Genomic DNA, 21,303 nt, shown 5'->3' on the forward strand with positions numbered 1-21,303 from the left:
AATAGCATTGGAGTGGATATAAACAATGTGTGTCCTCTGTGCAAGGACAAATTCCACCATTTCATTCCTGTCTTTTTCCTGAATTTGGATGTCAAGGAACTCTGGGATCTAATAATGTTATTAAAATATTTCACTTATGAAATTAGCTCTTATAACACACATGGGTATCTTAAAAGAGTCCAGTGCTGGAGCAGTACTAGAAGGGCACTATATCCACCATGGAAACACCTCCTAAAATTGAGGATTGATTTTTTGCCTCATGCAGTACACATGCATGCCAACCTCTTTGTGTCGCAGACATCTTTTATGAAAAATCCTTTCCTTAGGATTTTTCCTCCTGAGAAGCTGAGAGGCCTCAGGAACAAAATGTAAACATTGATTATCTGCTGCTGTGGAATGCAACAGGTGCATCTGTGATTGGCCCATGTTGGTTGTTTCTAATTAATGGCCAATCACAGTCAGCTGGCTTGGACAGAGAGCCGAGCCACAAACCTCTGTTATCATTCTTTCCTGTTCTATTCTTAGCTAGCCTTCTGATGAAACCTTTTCTTCTATTCTTTTAGTATAGTTTTATTGTAATAAATATCATAAAATAATAAATCAAGCCTTCTGAAGCATGCAGTCAGATCCTCGTCTCTTCCCCAATCCGAAAACCCCTGTGAACACGGTCACATTTCTGGAAAACAGAAACCCACTGCAATCTTCACCACAATCTCCCCTGGTCTGATGCTGAGCTATAAATAGAATGTGTGCTTTCTTTCCTCATGCCAAGCCACAACAATACACAGTAATGGGTGCTTCCCATGTTATTCTTGGTGTGGGACAGACAGAGCCAGCTCAGAAGCACCATGGTGAAAAAGCACAGCCCTAATTGCCTTGAAATTGGGTCTAGAGGGAGCAGTTTCCTGTCTGAACCTGTTGTGCTAATTATAGTCCTGCAAAATGAGCATGAACTCTGACCCATGTTTGCAGGCAGAGCTCAAAGAGAGCCCTTGGCCAGCAGCAGTGTCCAGGCAGTGGATCCCAGAGCCCATGGATCTCCAGGAAAGCAGATCCTCCACTGACAGAGGAGAAAAAATGGATGGCTGGACAAAGAGATTATAAACTAAATCTGTAACATAAACAAAGTGGGTGGAAATTCAAGAGGAGTCAAGATGGCAAATGAGCCTTGTGAAAGTACATTTGTGTAACCACAACCTGGAAAATAAAGATTGTTTTATAATTGAGATGTGAAATTGAAGGGAGTCCAAGTTCAGGCTCTGGCTCTTGTAGGCACTTGTTTCATATTTTTCATCATGTCAGTGATTCTATGCTTCAGAGCTCAGAAAAAGCTTTGAAGAAGAAGTGCCAGGTGTCCTTCTCTTGCAAATGGGGAATTTGTAATTCCTCTCTACGTGTCTCATTTTTTTGCAGGAGCCCTTCCCCCTCCCCCTCACAAAGGATAGTTCAAAGATGCAGACATAGCTACAGACTTCACATTCATAACTTGTAAATAGAGATTGCCATAAAACTCTAGCTTCTGAAGGAAAGAAAATGTATGAAAAATAACTTTTAAAAGTCATTTAAATGTGTCCCAAGTTTAATTTCCTGGGGGTTTTTCAGCAATGGCAAAATGAGTTGAGCCTTCTTGGATCCTTGGTAATTATCAGGCATCCTGAAACCATAGTTTGCTTGATTATTTAGATCCCATAACTGAGATAACTGAGATTGTATATATGACATATGAATGGAAAGAATATTTTTTTTTAAATTTGAATGCAAAAAATAATATCTTATAGGGGCATGAATGAATGGAGTGTCTGTCAATCCATAAGAAATGTGTCTTTCCACATGGATCAGCAGTGGCATGTAAACCATCCTCAGCAAATTTTCCTGGAAAGGTGCAGCAGAGAAATAAATCATTGGACCTGTTCACTGGGACCTTGGGGAGTGGAAGCGCTTCTCATAGAGCCACAGAATCATATCTTGAGTTGGAAGGGACTCACAAGGGCCAATAAAGTCCTGGCCCTGCACAGAATATCCTGACAATCCCATCATGGGCCTGAGAACATTGTCCAAACATTTCCTGAACTCTGTCAGGTGTGGGGCTGTGAACACTTCCCTGGGGAGCCCATTCCAGGGCCCAACCACCCTCTGGGTAAAAACTCTTCCTGATATCCAACCTAAACTTCCCCTGGCTTTTCTTCAGGCCAGTCCCTCTGTCACTGCTCACCAGAGAGAAGAGATCAGAGTCTGCTCCTCTGCCTCCCCTCCTGAGGAAGGTGCAGGCTGCAATAAGGTCTCCCCTCAGACTCATTCAGGCTGAACAAACCAAGACCTCAGCTGCTCCTCCTGTGGCTTCCCCTCCAGATCCTTCACCATCCTCACAGCCCTTTGGATACTCTCTGAGCCCTATATCTTTCCTACACTGCAGCACCACAGGTCAATTAATCCACTGCAGTCAGTCACAAATCCCATTTAATTTTACTTCTACGCCTGGAAGAAGGCATTATAGACAAGGGTGCATGATTAGACATTAAGTGTTTAAGGACAGTAGGCTTTTCATTAAGAGCATTCAATTTCAAAAGTGTTGATGAGCCTCCTATACAAAATGCCTAAAACATCTATAGGATCATGCTTTAGTGATTAATTTTTTCAGACAGAAGTAGTGAATGGAACCTGTTAAATCAAAACAAGAGCCTGGCCTAAAGTTCTTTACTCTTTAGTAAGGAGGGCTGATGATTTTCTCTTCAGCCTCAAAAGGGTAATTGCTATTCAGTTCCAAAATTCTGTGCCCTGACAAATCTGAGCACAGTTTATCAATTCACCCAGCTAAATCCACCTGACAGCAGCAGGAGGCTCTGAAAGGTTTTGCAGCCAGGCTGGGATTATTGGTGTCTCGCCTGTTACCAGAGGTAACTGGGCACAGCCATCAGCACTGCTGACGTGATGACAAGGGGAAACATCCAACTGCTTTTTTTGCTAAAAGTTCCTCTGAACTTGGCTGTGTGAAAAACTGGAGTAAATGGAATGTTCAGCTTCCAGGTTTCCAGGTGATGTTAGTCACACTGGAATTAATAACACTTAGAAACAAAATGCCTTCTTGCAAAAATACAAAGTTAGCTCTGGAAGAAATTAAAATCTTTTCATTAATGCAGGCACTGAACATAATTGAGAATACATCTGTTTTTATCACATGAGAAGCCCACAAAGCATCCAGCACTTTCAGGATTAGGGAACAAAAGGAATATATGGCCACTGGCACGATGGAATTTCCATCACAGTAGACAAGAAACCCATGTTTTCACATCTCAACATGGAAGAAAAAATGAACACATGCCTTGGAATTATGACACTGTGGTTGAATTTCCAAGAAATCTTAGCAGCTGTGACTGAGCCAAATGCCTCAGGCCAGGAATCCTGATGTGAGCACATTAGATGAGGAGAGAGTGTTTGGGATGCTTGTGGCGAGGAACCTCCTCAGGCTGAGAGGTCAGAGGGGCTGCCCAGAGAGCAGGTCAGGCTGAGAGCAGGGTGCAACCAGGGCTCCTCTCCAAGGGACTGACACAGAAAACAGAGATTAACTACAGAAAACAACAACTCCTTGATGCATTCATAACTGGCTGATGTTTCTGAGCTCTAGGGTAGTCAGGTAATAGAGAATCTTCATTGGGAAGAAGAGACTCCAAAACTGATCTTCAAGAGAAAGCGTGAGCAGGAAATTTATCTTTCAGCTGTGTTTTCTGCAATTCCTTGCCCCTTTCTTAGCTCCTTGCATGTCTCAGACACTCAGATACCGCTCAAATGAAAAATGAATTTTCATATTAAAAAAAATACTAAGGTGAAAGAATCAAATCCTGATAAACATGTTACTTCATATTTTTATTCAATATGTATTCAAATCTCTGTCTTCAGGAGAGAGAAGAAAGGGGGAATTGAAGATAGGTAACATTTTGACTGGCATGTGCACAGTCCATACAGCAGATGGGACTGTTAGAATTTCATTTTGATAATTCATCCCAAAAGAGAGACAAACTGAAATGGGAAGTCTCCAGCCCACAGGAACATTTTAAAATCATGTGAGACTCCTAAAGCCAGATTGGGGTGTCTCACAAGAGTCCCTTAGTAGCTGCTAATGGATTATCAGATTTTTAGGCCATGAAAGAGCTGATCCATGAGGTGCATCAGCCCTGGAAGAAGCCCTCAGCCTGTGCCCTTGGCTGCTCTGTCTCCTGCAGGGGAACCTGCTGAGCTGGGGCACATCCTCAGCCAGCACCTGTGGGTGATCATCCCCTTCAAAAGGCTCCAGAACAACTTACTCCTGACATTTTGTAAATTATAGGGGAAAAAAGCAGGTGTTATTAGTAAATATTAGAAAATGTAGTTTTCTGTAGTTACTTCTTTCCATTATCTACAGTGGCTACAGCTCTATTGGTGAATTAAATAAAGGGGAACTTATCTCTGACCTCCTACCCTGAGAATCCTCTGTGCAAGACATGCAAATTCTCGTGTGTTTCCTGGCCCTGGATTGTCACCATCACTACACATCATCCCTCTTTTCAGAATGATCAGTTCTGAGAGACAATAAATAATATCAAGGAACACAGGAAGAGACAAGTTAAATGTCTTTTGGTCAGGACAAAACATCTCAAATTACTCTATGGATGAAGATCAGAAAGGATTGAAGTCACCCAGACATTTGGAGACGCCTGGCCCCAGACTGATGTTGATTTCTTGAGGGATGATGAAATGAGGGCCTTTGAGTAGTTTGCAAAAGCAAGTGATACAGGGACTCCTGTTTGCTGGACAGACATTTTTCCTCAGTCAAAAAGAAAAAAAAAAGAGAAACTCACATTTTCTATTGTGCTTTTTGGTCTTTGGAACTGAATACATAAAATACTCTGCTATTTCAAATTAATAGCCTGAAGACTGAAAATTTCTGCCTTGGTCTTTGTGGTGGAAGAGTGACTGTATCCTCCACAACAAAATCTCCCCAAACAGCCAAGGCCTTATGGAAGAATGAATATACTGCCATATCCTTCCTCTTTTTTCTCTTTTTGCATGTTTTTGCAGCAGTTGGTTCTATCAACACTTTATTTTTCTTCATTGAGGATCAACCTTTTATCCCAAAGGAACTCTGAATGGTAGCCTGAGCCTTTTCAGAGTTTTGAATGTTTGGATTCCTTCAGCAGAGAAGAAAAAATGAAAGAAAACTTCAGCTCTTCATCTGAAGGCTGTGTCTGACTCACCAGCTACTGGATGACAATTTGGAAAGTTTTAAATTCTCCTGACAGTTCTGGCCATTAATAACTGAGATGATACATGCTTTTTTGAGACTGCCAACAACCTTGTCTGTCCAGGCTTTTGTCACAACTCTGTTGATTGTTTTTATGTAACTTAACACATTCCTTTAATAAAGTTGTTCACAAGAAAACTCTGGAAGGTAATAAGAAAACCCACCAGGTCTCTGTGGAAGTATATTTGGCTCCAAAGCCCTTTTCAGCTCACCCCAGTACTGGTGCAGAACCTCCCAGTTCCTTCACTGGGGTTTTGCTGTGGATTTATGAATTTCTGTGATATCTGCAATTTCCACAGGCATAAACAAGTAGAGTGGTATTGTCTAGAGGAATGACAGAGAAACCTGGCACTGCTAAATGCTTTTAAAGTTCCCCTTCAGCTATGAATGGTACTCTGTACTTTGGGGATTTAAGGTAAGAGTCTTGATGCAGCTCTCAACATCACCAACTCATTTCTGAATTCATCATATTTGCTGCCTGTCTGCAGGGATTGACCCAGAGCTGTAATAAGAATTGATGTCCTTCGCATGCCACTGACTCCCCAGGTTCAGACCACAGCAGAAAGAGCAGTGCCCAGTGGTGGCTGCAGCCACTGGCAAAACAAATACGTGAGAGTAAATTAGATGGGCTGGCATTGTGAGAGATGAGGAGGTGATGATGCACAAGAGGAAGCTTTCAGAAAATCCTGTTTCTGGACTGTTAGCTGAGCATTTAAAAAGGTGTAAAGACTTCACAGTCATGGGGACCAATTAGCAATGTATTTTAGGAGGGTGACAACATATTGTGGGTATGTTGTATATAGTAGACGTACTGTGTCCTAACAGAGACTGACACACCATTCCTGCCTAAGAATTGCTGAAAATGGTCTGCACTGGGCTTTTGTTTAAGTTACTAGCAAGTAGCATGGAACATGCCTGTTGCACATTGCACAGCAAATATCTCATTATTCATATCTCCCTGTGTATTACACATAGCAATATTTCAGTTGCATTGGGTCTCTGGTTTGTCTCATGATGCACACCTCTGGAAGGAGACTTGCACAGACAAAGGGAACATTTTGTGTTCCACTGTTCACCCTGCTTAACCCTGGCCCTCCTTCTCCCCAGCAGCACCAGCTGATGCTCTGACACGTGCTCTGAGTGGGGACATCTGTGCCCCTCTCATTGTCCCTGCTCATCTCTGCTCCTTCTTGCAAAAAGTCAACACCCAGGTTAGTAACAAATATCATGATCTGATATTTGATGTTTTTAGCTCTTGTCCTGGTTCTGTCTGCACTGCAGCCCACAGGGTGTTGGGGGAAGATGGAATTTTACCCCAGCAGTTTCTAAATTAGCCATGGACCAGGCTCTGCCCTGCAGCACTCCCCTTTCTAAGGCTGGGCCTTGGTGGTCTTGCAGTGTCAGCAAGTTTTTGCTGTTCTCTGACCATTGCTATCATCAGGGAAGACAGATTTGAAGCCAGAGGGATTTTAGCTGTGGGTTTCAGTGGGAGAAGACCTCAGCTCTATTTGGCTTTCTGGCTTTTTTCAAAGTACTGAGAACTTGAGGCTGCTTCCAGGGCCAGACACTTTCTTGGCCAGTTGCAGGAAGTGTTCCTGATCTGGCTGCAGTACAAGTGGCCAGAATTTCACTTGGATAAATTGTTCTTGTTGGAAACAATGTCCCCAATGTATTAGGCAAAAAAAGGCTTTTCTTTTGATGTCAGCTGTTATGCAGGTTCTTTTATCTCAGCAGACTTTCATTCACAGACCTATTTACTGTGGTGGTTGAGTGAAAATGCTGAGTGGGAATTAAAGAAGTTGTGTCTCAGGCAGCACTGCACTGCAGTTTGAATTTATTATTTTTTCCTTTATGCTATTACCATTAGATTTTATCTACTACCCCTAAATGTTGCTCTTAGGGGCTGTGAATCATCTGCTTTCTGCAGAGTTCCACTCCTTTAATCAGCACTAAACTAAGTCCCCAAGCACCTTTTAACATTAAAACACCATATTATTTTAAATATTCTTCCTTCCTCTATTTTATTTTTTATTCACAGTCATCATGAAATGTTAGGCAAATCTCAGGAAAAGTGGAAGTAGAATAGATCTGAGCTCCCCACAGCAGAAGTACAACAAGCTCTGGTTGAAGGTGGGGGAGAAGCGTTGTCTGAAACCAATATAGACAGTGAGAAGAAATGGGATAGAGTGGAAATACATAATTAGGGATTAAAGAGAAAAGCAAAAGCAGCTGCAGAGGGCAAGAGTGGGCAGGAAGGAGGCTGAGTGCTGGCAAGCTGAGGCTCAGCAGCCCAGGGAGGGCTGTGGATATGGAGCAGGACTCTTCCAGGACAGCATTTCCTGTTGGCTCAGGAGCTGTGAGGAAACCAAAATCAGTTGGGGAGTGTGGATTTCTTGATATGCTTCTGTGCTGGCTAAAGCATCACCATTATAGATGAAAAGTGCCCCTTTTTTGGAGTTTCACAAGCAATAGGACTGCTTCTCCACTAGTGTAAACTGATTTGTGCAGAAGGACCTGTCTGGAATAACCACCCCAGTTCCAGTGTCCTCACAAACAAGACATTTTTCTCACACAAACCTGACCTATGGCAGCATCATGAGCAGGGTAGGAATGTGGTCTCCTCTAATTTACCTTTTTTGAGGGTAATTTCTTACACTGCTGAACCTTAAAATTTACCTGCCCTTCCACTCCAGCCCCATCCTGCAGCCCTCATGAGGTGACAGAAAAAGAGGATTCAAGCAAACAATAAAAGAAACACATGAAGATGTGTTTGGGGGCTTACATTGGAACAGCCAGCCTTTCATTGGTGCTGAAATGAAGCTAAAGCACTGTCACCAGCTTTGGGTCACTGACAGCTACACACAAAGGGGAGCAATGGGTCCTCCACCAGGACAGCCTGGTCAGCTGTAGAGAACTGCATGCAATGGAAAAGCATGAGAATAATAAAAGGAAAGGCAAATTTCACCCAAAATAAAAGGTGGTGGATTAAAGTAGCATGTTAGGTTTGTCTGGTCAGATCCCAAGCACCTGATCCCTGGGAATTACACTCAAAATTTATCTTTCTATTCTTCCATCAAGCTTCACTGATCTCCAGTCTGTGAGACAATGGCCTGACTGAGAGCTAAGCACAGCCCAAGGGATCTATTTTTAGCATGCTAAAATGTTCCAAAGAAGGTGATAAAAAAGGTGTAAATCTGCAACTGGACTCCAGGATGGAAGGCTGTGGGGAGGGGCTTGATGAAAAATGGCTTCTCAGAGAAAGTGCTCCTTTTGGAGCACTTGTGGCATCTTGGCAAAGGAATAATCCATTGCCTCATAAACACAGTCACCACTCTGAGTGCCACTGCTCTGAATCAGTGCAGCTTGCAGCCTCTGGCTCTGATGACATTTTTGACTTCAGCTGAAAGGCAGGCCCATGGCTTTGCTGCCAAATTCAAGAGCCTCAGCCCTTGGTGAGGCGTTTATTACCAGGCATGAAAGGAGCAAACTGCCATGGAAGTGATGTGAAGCAAACACCCTGTCAGAGTTTGTCTTCTCTCCTGCCAGCCAGCTGCTCTCTCTGAAAGCAGTCAGGCTTGTGATGGGGTTTTTGGCTGTGTTGGCTCTGCCAGAAACTGCTTTTCAGGATGTTTTAATAGACATGGGAGCCTGTCTCCTGAGAGTGCTGTCCCTGAGGAGTCCCTTGGGTGGGCATGCAGCCTTTGCATCATCGTGTCCAAGTGATTCAATCTTCATCTCAGCCACAAGTTCTGACAGCCCAGGAGGCTGCAGCAGAAGCTGTGAGAAAACAAAGCTTTGGAGCCGCAGAAACCAGGCTGTCAGGCACAACTCTGTCAGTTCTTGAAAGCTTCATTCCATACTCACATCTTGTAGGCGTTAGGGACAGTAATGAAGGGTGGGACTGCAGGTGTTTGGCTTAGCTAGCTCCCAGGGTGCTAAGTTAGGTGCCTAAACAGCTTTGTGAACTTGGAGAGAATGGGGAGATGAGACAGGGATCTCTTCAGAACATGGTGGGAAGGGACTGCTTCCTTTTGGGATGAAAGGAAGAGTCAGGTTGAAGTCCATCCTTCCCCTGTGGTGAACATTGCTGGAAACATCTCTACTACATCTGCCCAAGGGCTGTTGGTCACCACCCCAGGCTGATCTACACCCTGTGAAACAGGATCTGCCTTGTCTAACTGCCCTACACCTTACTCTCCTATAAGGTGGTATCTTGAATGAACAGCCATCAGGATTTTTTTCACTTTAGGCTGATTTGAGATGCTGAATTTAAATGGTGCTGCTTTGGCCTTTTCCTACAATAAACCAAGTAGTTGTTAATTATTTGAGTGATCTTTGACCTTAACATGGCCTTTACTTTAGAGCTGAATCTCCCAGGTAGCCAGCATGCAGCTATTGACTTTTGAATTGCCACTCCAAAGAGCAGCTATCAATTCATGGTTGTATTCCCTGTGTTTTAGGATGCAAGTACTGAGTAAACTCTTCAGAGCCAGAATAAATCCTTGCCTTACCTAGGTATCCTGTTTTTGAGGTATCCAATCAAAATCTTTTAAACAAGAGATTTTTCAGTGAAAAATCATTCTTCTATTATTTAAAATTGACATATCTCAGCAATTGTGATTGCATAATGTAGAAGAACATGAAGTCTCTTTGCTCTTGAACTTGGGCTCTCATTTCCCTTAAGCTGACACATGCAGAGCAGATCACTGCTATCAGTGGTATGTATAAAAAGATGCAGTAAACTGATTGTGACTCCTCTGAATTCTTTCCTGAATTTAAAACAGGGATATGTGAGGCCCTTTGGAGGTGTGCATTACTTTTCTGTGTGAGACAGTACCTGTGTGCTAATAATGGTCATGAAAATGCTGGCTGCCCCTGAAAACTGTCCACTGTCTTGTTTGGATGAAACAAAAATAAGCCAGCTTTTTGGTCTGTCTTGCTAAAGATCTCAGTCTGGACCAGGGAAGCTAAACAACAAGCTAAATTCTCCCCTTGTGGGTCAACGAACTGTTGCCAATTGCAACGGTGCTTTTGTCTGTGGCCATCCACTCTTCATGAAAGGGAAAAGGTTCCTCAATGAGCACTGACCATTGCACAGATGTTGGGTGGGGTTTCCAAAGCCATAATGGGAACCGGGCATCCAAATTCCCTACAGGTTAGTGGGATCTGACTTACAGAGTTCCTTAGTCAGCTTTGAAAAACAGCTGTAATGTTCAAAAATATCCACTCCCATCTGACTCCGACCAGAGGCCTAGAAAATACTGAAAGTTAGATTGACTTGTGCTCACCAGACTGCCTGTAGAGTGATTGTGTAAGAAGCAGGAAAGATAAACTCCTGAGGCATTGCCTCTCGTGCTGTGATAGCAGAATATATGAGGAATAACAACAGGAAGGAAAAGGAGGTCTCCTTAAAACAAGAAAATAATAACTTCTGTAATGATACAAAATCTATGCTGTGGAACACAGCATTCTCCACACCCAGTCATACACCAGCCTCTCAAAGAGTGAGTAGATTTGTCAGGAATCCTGATGCAAAACTGTGTTAATTGTCCTTGAGGGCACATGAGCTCTCAGCAGAAGGTCACTGAGTTTTAGCCAGTGCTGAATTCAAAGGGTCTTCCCTGTGCAGCTGGAAAACCAGGGGAAGGAGAAAACATCATCATGACCAAAGGCCATACTAGAGGATTCACATCTGCAGGAGTGGGAAGTAGCAACCCTCAGCTTTGGGCCAGATCAGCCTCATATAAAAACAGAAAAAAAATAGAAAAAGTTGAAAGCCCTGGCTATCACAATTCTGATTAAGCAAACTCTCTCACACCTGAAACTTAAATAAAATCCTAGCCAGGCCAGTGTCTGTGTTTCAAAGACCAAATGAGAACCATGTGGAGGATCTTCTGCTTTGTTTATTTTTTTTAAGCCTCACATAGGGAGAAGCAATGGTCCATAAATATCTAATTACTACTACATAAGCCACTGCTCCAGAGCAGTGCATTTGGAGCAAGTTAGAGAGAATGTGAGTCTTTATGTGATACATAACATTGACTATGATGCTGCTGTGGTGAAAGACTGAGTCCCTAATTTTAGCCAAGGGAATTATATGACGTGGGTAATAGCAGGATCACAACTGTGATGTTCCAGCTCTATGTGTCAAGTACGTATGCAAACAATCAACATTCCAGCATTGCCATTAAGTCAGCTGTTTTCTTTCCAACTCTGCATGGTAAAATATTTCTAATACTTCACATTTTTTCTCTGTTGCTTAATACCTCTTGTGTGAAAAAATCACACAAAATGCTGTAGGCTAGTTATTCAAGTATTAAAAGAAACATATACAAAAGGTTCTGATGACTTGTCTTTCAAAAAGTTCAGATTAAATAACTTAAATGGCATTAACTTGAGCTGTGTGTGTGCTCGTAGGAAGTTTTAAGAATGCTGCCCTTTTAAAATATTATAGCCATTTCCAGTAGGAAGGAGGAAAGCATGGCTCTAGTTGTGCTTCTGTGCATTGCTTCAGCACCAGATCACTGCAGTCTTTGGTATTTCAGTTTAGAGCTCAATGACCTAAATAGTCTGGGAATGTATTTTTCTTACTAGGAATTATATGTGGGAGCAGACTGGGCCTCTCAGTATCACCAAGGCTAAAGTTTCCTGACCTCTGTCAGTCAGTCCACATGTGTGCTTTTCTAATTAAACCTCCTGTTGGATTAGACCAGGATATTTCTAACAGTGTGGTTCCCCATAAGAAAGAGGAGTGAAGTCAGGAAGGTGATGAGACTCACAGCCAAAAAGACTGAATCACTCGTGCTGATGCAAAAGTTGACTTGGAATTCAAAGATGTTTGAGCTTAAGGATATGGGATGGAAGATGAGGAAATGTGGAATTACAGGAACACAAGGGATCATGGGACTGCATTTGTCAGCATCAAAATGTGCCTTGACAGAAGCAAGTTTAATGGAGCATGGAGAGTGAGCAGGACTAGTATAAGAGAAGAACACACTGCAGAGAACTGGGGAAGAATATATTCGTGTTTTTTTTAAAGGAGGAAACCAACACTGAGCTATAGAAAAGACACTTCTAGGAAACCTGGAGAGAGACAGAACAGTTGAAAGTGCTGCATCATTGTAACAGGGTGTGTGTGGGGCAGTCAGTCATGAAATAAAGTTGTTTTCCAAAAATCCACACTAAAGAGTCTCTTTTACCAAATTGGCAGTTGAGCTGGATATCTCAGGAGGGGTGACCAAAAAACCCAGTCAGACCTGTCCATCTACCAGTCCTACCAGATGGCCAAGCCTGTAATTAGGAGCCTACAAGGCTAAGTTGCTGCATTCCTACCTCAAAATGAAAACCTGTGGAAACCCATGGCACCAGGAATATTTCTCTGTCTGCTTTGGGGTGCCCTGGCCCCCAGGGGAGCCCTGACTTTGACCCTCATTGATGGAGAAAGTTTCCTAGACTTCAAGGTAGACTGGAATCCACAAAAATGTGAAATAGATTATAGAGAGCAGTGTAGGTGTATCACTTGATGAGAAATTGAGGTTTTGGGATTCTTAGTGTGTTGTGGATGGAAGCAAGATGGAGGGCACAGGGTGTTGTGCTGGGTTTCTTCTTCATGCTTCTTTTTCCTTCTTCTTCATAGGTTTGGGTAGCATTTTGTAATTGGACAGAAAACTCCCCATTGCAGCTCTTTGGGATCAGTTATTGGGTTAAAAGGGAAAATAATCTAGGTGTCCGTTCTTACTTGGATAGTTTAGTCTTAAAAGACCTTGTAACAAGAGATTGTTGGCCATTTTGTGCCTTCTACTGAAAAGCTGCTGAACTCACAGTAGGGAGACTGTTTTACTGATAAGAAATAATAAACACCTGAGTCCAAACACAAATTACTGTCTCAAGTACCTTCAATCCAGACCCAGAGAAACCAATGACTGGCACCCCCACAAAAATCTTTTCTCAAATTCCTGAGACATCTCTGGACTCAACGTGGAGCTGAATAGTGAGTGGGGAAAGATTATATATTTGTCTTTCATTAACATATGTCAATACTGAATCCTTTTAAATCTGTTCTCTGTTTACCAGTTCTAAGGGCAGCAGAATAATACTGGAGTTGCTGTGACCAACAATTAGTTCTCAAATAGGGCAAAAATAAACCCAGTCTTGCCCAAGGAATCAGAGCTGCTGTACCTATGGTTACTGCAAAGAAAGCATCCTCTGTTGAGATAGATGTTTAATATCTGGGCTTTTTAAAAAGCTCTTAAATAATTTTGGGTCTTTTGCGGGTTTTTTTTTTGTTTTTTATCCTTTAGAGTTAGCTTGTTTAGGTATAGCTAATTATGGAAAACAGAGTTTGATATTTGCTTTTTTATATTTAACCAGTTGCAAAGCTTCTTGATTATTCCAATGTTTTTACTGTTTATTGAACAGGATGCAGGTATAAGAACTAGGGATTTTACACAGTTTTTCTTCTATCTTGGTAAGACCTTAGGAACCTGGATACATGGCAGACAGCAGTAACAGCTCATGTGCTGTCAAAGGGCTCAAGCAGCAAACAAAACCTTTTGAGTTGAGTTGTTTTGCTAAATCATTTCAGCAGTGCACAAAAAATTTGTGTCCTACTGGGTAAACCTTGATTTTATTTTTTGTGAGGTCTCATGGACATGTGTGTGATATACTGTCAACTGAAGGCTGTCTGTTGCCAAATGATCCCAGCAATAAATTAACAGCCTAATCCAAAATACCTTCAGAGCCATTAGAGGTATCCAATGATTTTCCTTATGCTTCCAAAACTATTGGGTATCTCACCTTCTTCTTTAAAAAGATAGATGTCCCAGGGATGGCATGATCTAAGCTTTAATGAACATATTCTTTGCATTATCTCTTCTGTGTACTCTGCCTTATCCAAATAGTCTTCAAATAATTTCACAGGGGATCATGAATATAGCATGTGCATGACTTCATGTGAACACACTCAATGCATATATTTGATTCCCTTAATTGCTCTTCCTTCCTATTTTAGACTTCTTTAGTTTTCTACACATGCCAAACCAGGCTCTCTCTCCTATCAGCAGCTTGTGATGGGATGAGTAATAAAAAGGACAATACAGATGTGACATTTAACAAATCTGAGCCTCATCATTGAGGGGCTTCTAAGTATTTTAATATCTGTCCTTTTCTAGCTGGTGGCACCTAGAATATGCTGGCATTTGTGTAGTTGCAAGAAGTAAAGACCAAATGTATTTGTTTTGGTTTTGCAGTTTTTATTAGTACCTAATTTTTTTTTCAAATTACAGTCACTTTCCAGTTAAAACATTAGCTGTAGTGCTCATTTTGTGCCATATTAATAAATTTTCTTGAAAACTACTTTATTGAAAGGTCTAATGGACTTGTTGAGAAAGTTAACTAAAATAAGAGTTCATCTGGTATGAGATGGTTGTGTGGATGCACAAGTGTGTGACAAAGCCACCCCACAGCCCTATGATTCCCTATCTGCTGTAAGCCACCTCATCCCCCAGGGGCTGGCTCTCCAGGGAGGGAACTTCACTTGGAGCTTCACCAGAGCTGTTTCCTGCAGAGGGCTCTCCACCACTTGCACTTCCTGAAAGGACAATACAATTAAGATTAAAATAGGTGTCGTATCATTGAGGCAGCAAGCTGCAGGGTACACATTTTGTCGGTCACACCTAAAAACCTTTCATGCAGCTATAAATGTTCAGGAAACTGGTTTTTTTCAGTTGGCAATCCATTGCAAAATGCTTTAGAGTAATGGTAGATCACTTCATGGTAATTAAGTATTGTCCTTTAAATAACTGCAATTGGAATACATAATAGTTTTTTCTCCACTTATGAAAGGTTTTATTTTTCTATTATCTCCTGAAAATTCCTTGCCAGGTAGGAAGTGCGGGCAACATTAATTTTTTGTCTGTCTGTAATAAAAAAAGCCCCAAACACTCACCTGCAACAAATCTTTTCTTTGTTATCTTTTACCTCCTATGATTTCAGTTTTCAACCCTATTTCAATGATGCAGTTGCCTCAACACCACCAAGTTATGTCAAGAAAGTGCACTGAGGGTGTTATTTAATGCCTCATAGCCAAAGTGCTCTCATTGCTGCACAGATGTCCCTCATACTAAAGGAATGTTTTCTATTTGAGATTTCCAAAAATGAAGGTGTGACTAGAAAGGATAAAAGATGAATGCTAACAACAACATTCCTGATTCAGTTTTGATTCAAGTTTGAATTCTGAACACTCTTACTTTGTTTGGACTCTTGTTTGGCCTCCATGGCATCCCAGAGCTCATGGAGAAGGCTCCATCTTTGCTACCTATTGAATTTTCTACAGATAAAGTCCAATCTGGCCAACTCAGGCATGGAAAATATACCTAAAAGTCAAAATTTAGGCACATGAGTTAGGCAGACAAGGATTCACTGTGAGACACTAATGGCATCTCTTTCTCCCCAGCTGCAAGACTGTTGCAGAGGCACTTGCTTTAGGAGGATTGGTTCTGTTTAGATACCAGCTAGAGGAGCAAGAGATGCAGACTGGATCCAACTCCACCTGTTTGGGATGCAGTGAGAGGCCCCTCACAAAGGGACTCACTGTTAGGCACACACAGTCCACCACAATATGTAACAGGAATGTTAGCATCCAGACATCTGTCTGAATATATATAAACATTCTGGAGCTCCTGTTTTGAACTGAATTTCTAACTGAGTTTCAAGTTATTAACACATTCCCTGGAAAAAGCCATCCACAGCTCCTTTTTTCCACAACTGTCACTCTTCTTGTTTCTCAGTTTGATGTTTCCCATGGAAACCGTCATAATTCAAAATATAAAGCACATCTTTGAAATGCAACCATGGGAGCTCCAAACCTCTTCAAGCACCATCACTTTCATAATTCCCCTAGCAAACTGCTCCTCAAAATGCCAACTTTACAAACTAGTCTCAAACAAAACTTCAAGAGATTGTTAGTTCATTGGCAGTGAAACAGATTCCAAGTTCTCTCCATAGTTTGTAAAGGCACTGCCAGCAAACATTATGATGAATCATTGCATTTATTACATGGATTTTTAAAAACTATCTTCAAATACAACAACATACATTCCAACTGTGTGCCAGGGACAAATGATACATTCTGTCATTAAATATTTTGGTCTGATCACAAAACAAAACACAAACTTGGACAATTTTTTTACTAAATGGAAAGAAAATTACAGGTAACCGTTAAGATAAACAGCTTCTATATCCAGCAGTGAATAACCTAAAAGACATTTCAGATTCCTAATATGAGAGGTTTTATTCCAGAAGTTGAAATTTATGAGTTTAGCTTAAACCACAGCAAGGAATACCTCAGTTTTCTGTTGGACAGAGATATTGAGGTTTGAGCCTTTAGTCATCCCTGATTTGACATTTCCAAGTCAAGTCATTTCCCACAGCAGTATACAAAGGATTGAGAAAAATTTTTAAAATGCCAGTTCCAGCTATATTTTATGATCATTGGTTTGTCCAGTTCTTCTCCATTTTATTGAAATATATTGGGGATTTTTTTGCTTATAGATTCCAGATGGGATATGAAGCTGGAAAAATATTGATTTTAAGGAAAAGATGAGATGAACAAAACAGGATTCATCACACTGGGTGAGATTGCATCACACTAGTTCCTGTACACTTTTGTACTTAGGTGTGAAGACTGGAATGTTTTGTTATCCATGCTTCTTGCTGGCACACTTCTAAATTCCATCTACTTGTCATGAGGCCACAAATGGCAACTCACAACAACAATCCAAGAATGTTATAATGAACATTTATAATTTTTGAAAGGCAGAAAAGTGTTAGATTGGATCTCAGGGTAGCTGACAGACAAATAGATTCCCTCTTAGGAAGTAGAACAAGGTGCAACATCCAAAAATGGTTTGCAGCATTGTTCTCTCAAATCTAGTATTCAGCATATGCCAATGCCCCACAGGACAGCCTGACAGCACTCCAGGAGCAGAGGCTGGAGCAGCCAGGGAACAAGAGAGATGCAGGGCTTCAGTTCTGAAGGCAGGAACAGCAAACTGGGTGCAAGGACACACATCAACAAGGTAAAAAAATAATGTATAGGGACTCAATTCCTGCAGAATCTAATTTTTGGGAGCCATGAAAGTGATGAACTTGTACTGGTAGACTGACAGTGCTTTGGCATGAATTTCAGCACAATATCCTCTCAAAAATAAATTAAGGCTCAGCATCACCATCTGAGTTTTGCAGTCTTTCTAACTGAACTGATGAACACTATGAACCTTTTCTCATTAGGACCTGGGCTCACATTGTTATCAAGAGACTCACAGGGTGTGTCTCTGTAAGTTACCATCCCAGGCTAAGGGGTCTGTAGCAGAAATGGGTTTGATGTGATGTCTACTTAAATTGTATGAAAAAGCTTAGTATTCAAGAGAGAGAACAGATTAAAAATTACTGTCAAAGCAGTGTCAAGCCCACATTTCTGTGAGATGGAATTTAGCTTGGAATTTAGCTTAGATGGAATTTAGAAATCAGCTTTGTAACTGCATTACCATGGTGCTGAGGCCAAGCAAATACCGCCTTGGAGATCCAGCTGGGTGTACTCAGTTCTGCTTGAAGATTAACATGTACTTTTGACATGTACTTTTTAAACATTTTCTTGACAATCCATGCTCCAAAAATTTCACACTCTATGGCTTATTTTCAAATATTTTACTCAACCTTGTGAACTCTTCAAGTATGTTTTTCTCTTGCTCCCTGTATTTTTATGTTTAGCATGCAAGTATTTGGCTTTGGCTCTGGACAAGAGCAGGATGTTGAGCTAGACGGATCATTGGACTAACCCATACATGAATTTTGTGTTACTACACCAGTTTGGATAGTTTTAAATCTTGTCTATGTCAAAACCAATATGCCCTGGTGGATATTTTCCCACTTTTTGGGAATTTCCATAGGTGCTAGGAACAGTCTCTGTCCGTGGTGCTTGGTGAGCAGTCACTCTACCAGAGCTGTGACTTCAGCCCAGTCTGGCATTACACAGCCACAGTGCTGTGAGTTGAGGTTCAAAAACATCTAGGAATTATTGCCAGGACTGTTTAAACCTCAGAATAAAGCTGTGAAAATTAGCAATATCTCAATCAGCACAAAGCCATTGGAGAGATCAAAATATCCCCTCTGACCCTAAAAGACATTGAAGGATACCAGGAAACTGATGAAAAGGCTAACAAAATCTTTGCTCCACTTTGGAAGAAAGACCATGAGTCAAGATTGAGGTTATCTATTGAAGTAGATAATTGATGCTCTGTATTTGCATCACAACCACCACCTTGATGGTTCTGAGATGTTTTAGTTTTGAGTCACTCAAACATCAGCCTCAGCCCATCTGAGGTCTCCTGTCAGGCACAGATAGCCTGGGTAGCTCAGTGTCTTGGAAAGTACATTTTGTTCTCAGAAATTCAACAGCCCCCAAAGCAGAGCAAGCCTGAACTGTATTCACTGTGAAGATGAATCCTTAAGACATAAAAAACACATGCAAAACTTGCAGGCCTCCAAGAACAATTCAAAACATCTCTGCCTGCCAAAAAGGGATGGTTTTGTTTGGTTTGCTTGAGGCTATCCATATTTATTTACAAGATACACAGATATGAAGGGGAGTTTATTTACTAGCATAAATTCAGGACAGGCAGCAGATTGAAATCTAAGGAGAATTGGTTTTACTGTCCTGTCAGTTTTAAGGACAGTTTTACTGTCCTTACAGCAGTAAGAAAAAATTGAAGGGCTCTCATGGCTGCATTAAAATTTATGGCAAATATAAAAGGACACATGCAAGAGGCATAATCACCACAGCTATAAAAAAAGTCCAATAAACTAATCTAGTGAGAAGTCAAAGCATGCAGGAACCATAACAAGATATAAAGCCGCAGCTGCAATTTTGCAGTGGATGGAAATGATTTGTGCTCCTCCTAATCCATAGGAGTCTCAACATTTTCATGTTAGGTGTTTCCAGTATACAAAAGAGGCCTGTATAGACAGCCTTCCAGTTTACCCAGAGTCTATATTATGACTGTAAACAGGGAGCAAGCCCTCTATATGGCTTCACCACATCTTCTACCATCATAAGAATATTTCTCTAGCCAGTTAAAGTCCAGGACAATTAAACTTTATTACACATTATCTGCTATAAAGTAAATTTGTTTAGTGTTACATTCTTAACTACATACTCTGGACATTGCAAGATGTTTAATTTGCAAAAAGTGTTTTTCTACAGTGATGTAACAGCACTACAGTCAGATAAAAACATTTAGCAGAGAATTTAGGGTTTATTTAATGTCAGAAAACACTTTTCTCACCTGTGGATGCTTTCAGCCTTCTGATATAATCAGACCAAAAGGAACAGTCTGCTTTTTTCAGTCCTTTAAGAGTCGGCAAAGAAGCAGTGAATTCCTTGTAGTTATCACCATCATCACTTGACAGATACATTGGCCAGGCAGGCACCACCCCCAGCATCCTTCTCGAGAAACTGTGTGGGTAGTTTGGATTTCTAAGGGAGTGGGAGACATCATCATTAGAAAAAAATGACATGAACAGTAAAATGATAAGAAGATTGGCTAGGTCAGGGAAATGTGCATCCAGTCCCTCTGACCAGCACCAGCAGGGTTCAGATTCAGTCCAGACTGGTGAATCATTCATGGTGCCTTGTCTGACTGTACCTTTTTAGTCTGGTTCACCTCCTAAGAGCAGGTACACAGAACCTGTATAGACACAGGCTCATGAACACCCTCAACAGCCCTCAATCCCAGCCCAACCCAAGACACTGGAAAAAGCACATTAAGTCAGTGTTCCCACCTTTCCCACACTAGGTTTCCAGAGATACTCCTCATTCTCAAGCATGGGCACAGCACAGTAGCACAGAATTATGTTCACAGAGTAATTGGTAAAGGGTGCACTGTGTCTTCTTGTGCTTTCCCTTTTCTTATGGGAAAAATGGAACTCTTAGCCAAGAAGTTTAAGAATTGGGGTCCTAGAACTAATCTCTGAAGAAAACACCAAGGCCTTTGAAGCCTGCGTGTACTTTAGTAGGATTTGCAGCTGGTCAGTAGAGATAAAATCTCTATTGCTCCTGGCTAAGTCTCCTACTCTAAACCTTTGGTGGCTGCTCTGGTTGGTAACTTGGCCATGACTTTCCAACAGTGTGGACCAAATTCCACTGTAGGCTTACAAACTGTAGAGGGCATGGAGAATGATTAAGTGAGGGCAGGGTCTGGACTGACGACATTCCCTCTACTTCTCACTGTCTCCCCAGTCACAGCAATTCTTAAATGTTTCACACTTACCCAGAGTTTATGAAATTGGAGAGATACTGCATAATTTGCAAGGAAAGGCCCTTTTCTTCATCAGTAAATTGTGCTTCATACTTCGGGTAAAAGGGTAGACCAAACGCATACTGAACATCCAGCAGGAACTCCTGACCTGAGCTAAACCAAATATTTATAGAAAGGTAATTAAAACCATCATTTATTTATTTGTGGAAGAAAGAGAAATAAATTACTTCAGAGAATAAAGCAAAGTTGTAAATAATTAATGACCATTAATTAGAGTGTGGTGAGCTGTGGGACTTCTTCAATCCAAAACATAAATGAAGAGCAAGCAATAACAAGGAGAATTTTCCATTATGTTAGTGCAGGGTCATTAACATTTGCTACAAAAGGAAACTGTGGAAGGTGTTAGAGCACAACTTTTAAATTAAATGGGTGTATAAGGGAGAGTGATAGAGGGAGAAAGACACTTGGCTATTCCTTAAATGCCTCTTAAGTTCTGGACAGATTTTCATTAAAATTAAATTCAGAAAGTGGAAGCAAATGGTGACATGGATTCTGGCAGCCACAACGGAAGGTTAATTATGGCTTATTTCACAGACTTGGAATAAAATTCTGGCCTTTCTTAGCAGCAATTGGAGTTTTTCCATTGACTTCATTGTGGCCAGGATTCTGGATAAGAAAAGATGTAACAGGAGATGTTTATGAAGACTTCTCTTA

The 21,303-nt window shown here is 41.3% G+C and overlaps 1 protein-coding gene across 1 annotated transcript in view; it reads right to left on the reverse strand.

Moving 5' to 3' along the window:
- Positions 1-14,595: 14,595 nt before the first annotated feature.
- TG (thyroglobulin) overlaps positions 14,596-21,303 on the reverse strand; it is a 148,927-nt gene continuing 142,219 nt past the window's right edge. The window contains exons 46-48 of the mRNA XM_054273266.1: positions 20,602-20,742; positions 19,618-19,808; positions 14,596-14,864 (exon numbers count right to left, since the gene is read on the reverse strand). Coding sequence (XP_054129241.1) covers positions 14,752-14,864; positions 19,618-19,808; positions 20,602-20,742 — 445 coding nt within the window. The 3' untranslated portion in view covers positions 14,596-14,751. The remainder of the gene's footprint in view (positions 14,865-19,617; positions 19,809-20,601; positions 20,743-21,303) is intronic.

The sequence above is a fragment of the Melozone crissalis genome, unplaced genomic scaffold, assembly GCF_028551555.1.
Source record: "Melozone crissalis strain CALT ecotype California unplaced genomic scaffold, PUWL_Pcris_2 ptg000002l_1, whole genome shotgun sequence".
Classification (NCBI taxonomy): domain Eukaryota; kingdom Metazoa; phylum Chordata; class Aves; order Passeriformes; family Passerellidae; genus Melozone; species Melozone crissalis.